Genomic DNA, 5,500 nt, shown 5'->3' on the forward strand with positions numbered 1-5,500 from the left:
TGCAGCGTATTGTTGCAACATTACAATACATAAAGTATTTAATATGTAATTTGTATTTAAATTATGTACTTTTTTTTAATTTACGTAATTAACTCGTACGTCCTTCAATATTTGGAGCAAAAAGTAATTAAGATAGTGTCATTACATATTATGGTGATGTTAAGTGATGCAAGTGCATTGACGGTCTGTTAAAACTTGATACGCTCTTTTCTTGAAGGACCTATTTTATTTTAAAAAAATTATGTAAAATTGATAGCTATCTATATTTAGTAGCCTTAATTAGATGTGGAGTAACTGTAATCATCTCTGTACGGGTGCTCCTCAGTACCAGCTCATTCCACTTGACAGTATTCAACGAAGAGGTGTTTGAATCATCGATCCCTTAGAGTTTCGTAGTCTACATCTTCTGGCAGTGGCATATTTACCACACAGTGTTGACAGGATTTATTTTGATTAAGACCTGCAACTGAGATTCATCGGACTCCTAGATCGCTCCACTCGCATCACCTATCGTCCGTTGTGCCAAAACTGAACGTTTTTAAGGCATTGTCCCACCACCTCTTTGTGAATCCAGCCCACTCAAGTATTTCTGTTGTCAATTCGACTTCCTCTTTCTTTTTTTTTAGAAAAGAGCGTACCAATTCTTAAAGATTGGCAACGCACTCGCGAGTTTTCTGGCATTGCTTAACATCAAGGGTAACTCCTGCCCCTTTGTCGCAAGTTCTTTTAAAAATAAAATATTTATTTAAAATTTAGTAACTATGGCAAACCAAAATTGTTTTAGACATATAAAAGTATAATCCGTGAAGTACATAGTGTAAAATTTAATAAAATGAAACGATTTTTTCTTTACCTAACTACTTGTTGGGCAACAACGAGTGTTCGCAATCCGTACAAAATCGGCCGTATTGCTGTTGAAATCGCAATCTATCGTATCGCAGTCTGCACTAAAATATCCGAATCTTGGATCTCAATAAAGCGCTTTATTTTTACGTTCTTTAAACTACGCAAGTTATTGTAGGGATCAAATTTTATAGAAGTTATCTGAAATCAATGATAATAAAGCAAATTTTATGTATTATTTTTGTTAATAAACAAATAGTAAACATAATTTAACGTAGTGGGATTCAAATAATCTAAGAAGCGCAAATGTATTTGCGAAATACTTGATCCCCTCGCCAACAATTTAAATTATCCTTGAGTACGTCTGCTTGGGAAAGGAAGGGCAGTGTACAGCCAAGATTTAGGAATCTGTATGAGAATAAGTTTTTCAGAATAGATTATTGATATATATTAAGATATTAAATATTAGTGTAGTCTTATTCATAATTAAACCTTACTAATTGTAATATTTTAATGTTCATCTGTATTTTTTGTTCATTTTCTGTATATTTAAATTGCAATGGACTTATTTTTTGTTAAAAACACACACAACGATGGTGGCAGTGAGGTCTAGGAAAGCCGGTCATTGGCTTGATACTTATCCTTCGTAAAACATTGGACCCTGAATCACTTCGCCGCTTTTCTCTTTTCAGCCTTCGCTTAGGAGTGCCCATATGAGCTCCTGTGGCGTTGAAGCAAGTAGCAAGAGACCCCGGTCTCCATTGCCAAAAGTGCGACTGTATATTTGTATGTCGGAAAGAAATTACACGGATGGCATACGTTTCCTGCATAAGTATATTTTGGAAAATAAACCTACTTCTTTACACTTCAAAATTTTGATGGCTAAAGGGTAGGTAGGAGCTAAACACTTTCGGTAACTCGACTGTACTGTAGGAAAATTGTATCCTCTGCACACAAACTCACAATTTGACAATTTTCGAGTATTTTAATAACCGTATCTTTTCCAATATACATAAATGTGACGCAAAAGATTTATCAAAAAGAAATGACCTTGCCGTTTTTCGTCATATTAAAGTAAGCCTGTTATTTATGTCTATTATAATATGGTTATGTACATAAGGTAGCCGTTATAATAAATAAAATAAAATAATAAAATAGCCTTTATTGCTGAACTTATTTTTACAGTAATTTTTCTTACAAATACGTTTATAACTTTTAACAGTTTCTTTTCTTTTCATAAATCAGGTATCGGTAAACGGTCGTTTCTACATTTCAGCTTGTCTCTCGACATAGGCCTCCTCTAAAGATTTCCACTCTGTTCTATTTTTCGCTATGCGCGTCCATATTGGGCCCGCCACTTTTTTGATGTCGTCCTCCCATCTAGAGATCGACAGTTAATAGTTGCTATGTGGATGTCATTTACTTTGTTTTTCATGTTAGTGTTATTTTTTTCCTTTAGAGGGTCGTGGTCATTTTTCCCCACGATGACCAGTCGGCTTGGGGAAGTATTTTGTTTTGTTATTTTATGTTGGTTCATGTTGAGCTGTTTATTTTTCCGTTTACCGACAGTTAATTGTTATTCTTTGTTAGTTGTTGTCTTAGCGGGAAGAGACGAAAGAGAATTAGCTCTAATCCTCATTACGTCGAAAGCATTTGGTCTATTGTTAATCGGCGGCATTAGAGTTTGTTGTTTCCTTGGTTGAGCATTGTTTTGTGGGGATGATGATGTTTCTCTTTTGCGCTTTTCCTTATTTATGTTAGTATTTTTTCCTTTTACTACTAGTTTGTCAAATTTCAGGTACGCGATATTTCCCTTTTCTCTCTCCTCTTTTAGCTGCGCCTGCAACGTTTTCCTTTTCTCTATTACTTCCTTTGTGTAGTCTTCTGTAACATATACATTTTTGAAGTTTTTCTTCTTTCCCATAACTTCATTCTTCTTCCATTCGCTCGTAAAGGAAATCAGAATTGGTCTTGGTTTTCCAGAAGACTTTCCCTTTCCTAGACGATATATTTTGTTTATCTCATGTTCTTGTAATTGTATGTCAAGGTCAGTTTTGAAAATTTGTATTGTATTTTGTATTAATTCTTGTGTAGACCTTTCGCCTTCATTTACTCCAAACATTATCAAATTGTTTTGCTTCTTTCCTCTTTTTAAACTTTCTACTTCCTTTTCGAGATTTTCTACTTTTATTTTTAAGTTTCTATTTTCTGTTATAATAGGTTGAAGTTTTTCGTCTAATCTCTCCATTATATTATTTGTTATCGAATCTTTCAATTCTATTGTTTGGTTCAAGATTTCATTCTTCATTTTATCAAACAATAGTTGAAACTGATCCTCCATTCTTGTAAACTAAATCTGCGTGTTATGGAACGTAATTAGTGGTAGTTTTTATTTACTTGCTCTGGCAACACTAGTTAGCTGTTACTGTGACAAGTGTCAATGTCATTGATCTTTTGTCTATGCTCAATATGATTGGTGGATTTCTAACCTCTAATTATCACTTTTTGGAGATACTTTTGTTGAAATTCAAGAACTTACGTGATATTGTGTGAAATCGGTAGTTCCACTACACGGACGACACTTCAATTTGTGTTTTGTGACGTCGCAGTCTCAAGAACAGTGTACGAAATTATTTTTTAGCACTCAATAATACGGAGCTACACAATTACGATGCTTACAGTATGACAGCCCATTAATAAAAAAAAAAAAAAAAAAAAAAAAAAAAAAAAAAAAAAAAAACAGACATTCGATACGTCAAATTACAAATTGATCGCTGTATATAGACCATAGATCAGTCGCTTACACCTTTATAGCTGGTTCGATATAGCAGTGGTGCGCGGCAAAAAATGTTTTAAGAAGCGCGAAAATTGTAAAACAACGGACGTCCAGGTTTTATGGATGACGTTGAAACATAGCTGCAGGTATTAATAACAGCATTCCTTTGAACAGTTTCCATGGTAAATGGGGTTAAAAAGCCCATCGCATCTCTGCGCAACGAATGTCACATCAGAAAATGTAATGGAACAACCGAAACTATGATATAATTTCGATTATTCAAATTACTTTTCAGTACGCGATCATCAATAAGTATGCGATGATCCCAATCTCTTGCAACACATGCAATAATATTTTGAAGCTCCATTTGACCTCCACACGCGTACCTAAGTTGAAGTATTCGTGTTCACAATCTAGTGCTTAAGTAATAACTTGTACGTGCTAAGGTTTCGTACAAAATGTTGACCTGCAGGTTACCAAAGCCCTATTGTAGTATCTATCTAGGTAATTATTTCGCAGCAAATCTAAAGATTGCTGTGCATTTGAATGAAATTGGTATTGCATCGCAAAAGCAAGGTTCTAAATTTAAAAAAAGTATTATAAAAGATCGTACCTATAGCTATGAAACATTTATTAACCAAATAAATTAAAATTTGTGGGGGTTACAGGCTGTAGATTGGCCTCAGATTTTTGTGTTTCGTGTTAATTTATTATTTTTGTCGATTTTTGGGACAAACGCCTCCAAGATATTTTTTTTTCACCGTACATGCGAGTATTAATTGCGCAAATAGAAAAATAGTCCATTGCTGCCTTAATTTAAATGCACGACTTCAAGGTCGATAACGACTCACTGAAGCCGCTAGAACACTTCTCTTCCTATTTACCTAACTACCCTGAATTATTTTGTTAGATAAGATAGTAGAGTTCTGAATAAAATAGCTATCTCGTATCATTCACGTCTTAGTATCGAAACATCAACGTCACTTTTCATCTTAAAGGATTTAGATTTTTCAATCAATCATTCCCAGACGGTATTACATCAGAACTATTCCTGAATGAACTTAGGATGTCAATTATACTTTACGCAGGTTTTGAATATCTCATTTTCTATACTTTTACTAACTGTCATATAACATATTGGTGAATTATTCAGGGTCTGTTTCTCCAATGGCCGGATAAGTTCCAAATAAGCTATTTATTACTTATTTGTAGGATAAACTAGTGTTTATTGCGTTTCACGACTGTCAGATAGCGCAATATAACAAATAATTTATGTGTTGCATAGCTATTTGGTACTTTATCCATACATTGTGAAACGGACCCTTAGTATGTTATTGTGGAAAATATGTGCTGTAGCAGTGTGGTGGTAAATAAACAATTTCATTTCATCTTATTCAAGATACATAAATAGCCTCTTGTATTTTCTATATAGTGTCTTATATGTCGTGGCCAGTTTGTACGATTGTTGTACCATGAATCGGTTACTCATAAAACTCCACCGTCACAAATACCTTTGCCATACATATAAATTGTATGATGTTAAGTCTATAGAAATAATAACAAAATGGTTAGAGTAGTATTGTTTACGCTACACCAAGATAACAAAGCGCACATTTTCATTCTACATCCAATTGTGCACTACGATGTCTCTGCAGCGATAAGAGTTTGCAATTACGGTGTCTGTGATATTAGCACAGCACAAATAGTGTTCTCGTAGCATAGACAATAGTTATATAGTTCCTGATACAGTTGTAAAGAGTTACTCTGCCTACTTCTTGATAACACAAACAAATGAAACAGTTCCCTATCACTGTATAAAAAAATATTTTTTTTTGTCACTACAATATCATACGATTTTATTAGAACGGAACAACCTAATTA

At 33.9% G+C, this 5,500-nt stretch overlaps 1 protein-coding gene across 1 annotated transcript; it reads right to left on the reverse strand.

Annotated features, from left to right (window-relative positions):
* Positions 1-1,997: 1,997 nt before the first annotated feature.
* On the reverse strand, positions 1,998-3,530 carry LOC123690710. Its single transcript, XM_045634708.1, has one exon. The coding sequence runs from the start codon at positions 3,182-3,184 to the stop codon at positions 2,420-2,422; it is 765 nt and encodes a 254-aa protein (XP_045490664.1). The 5' UTR covers positions 3,185-3,530; the 3' UTR covers positions 1,998-2,419.
* Positions 3,531-5,500: the final 1,970 nt, after the last annotated feature.

The sequence above is a fragment of the Pieris rapae genome, chromosome 3 (assembly GCF_905147795.1).
Source record: "Pieris rapae chromosome 3, ilPieRapa1.1, whole genome shotgun sequence".
Classification (NCBI taxonomy): domain Eukaryota; kingdom Metazoa; phylum Arthropoda; class Insecta; order Lepidoptera; family Pieridae; genus Pieris; species Pieris rapae.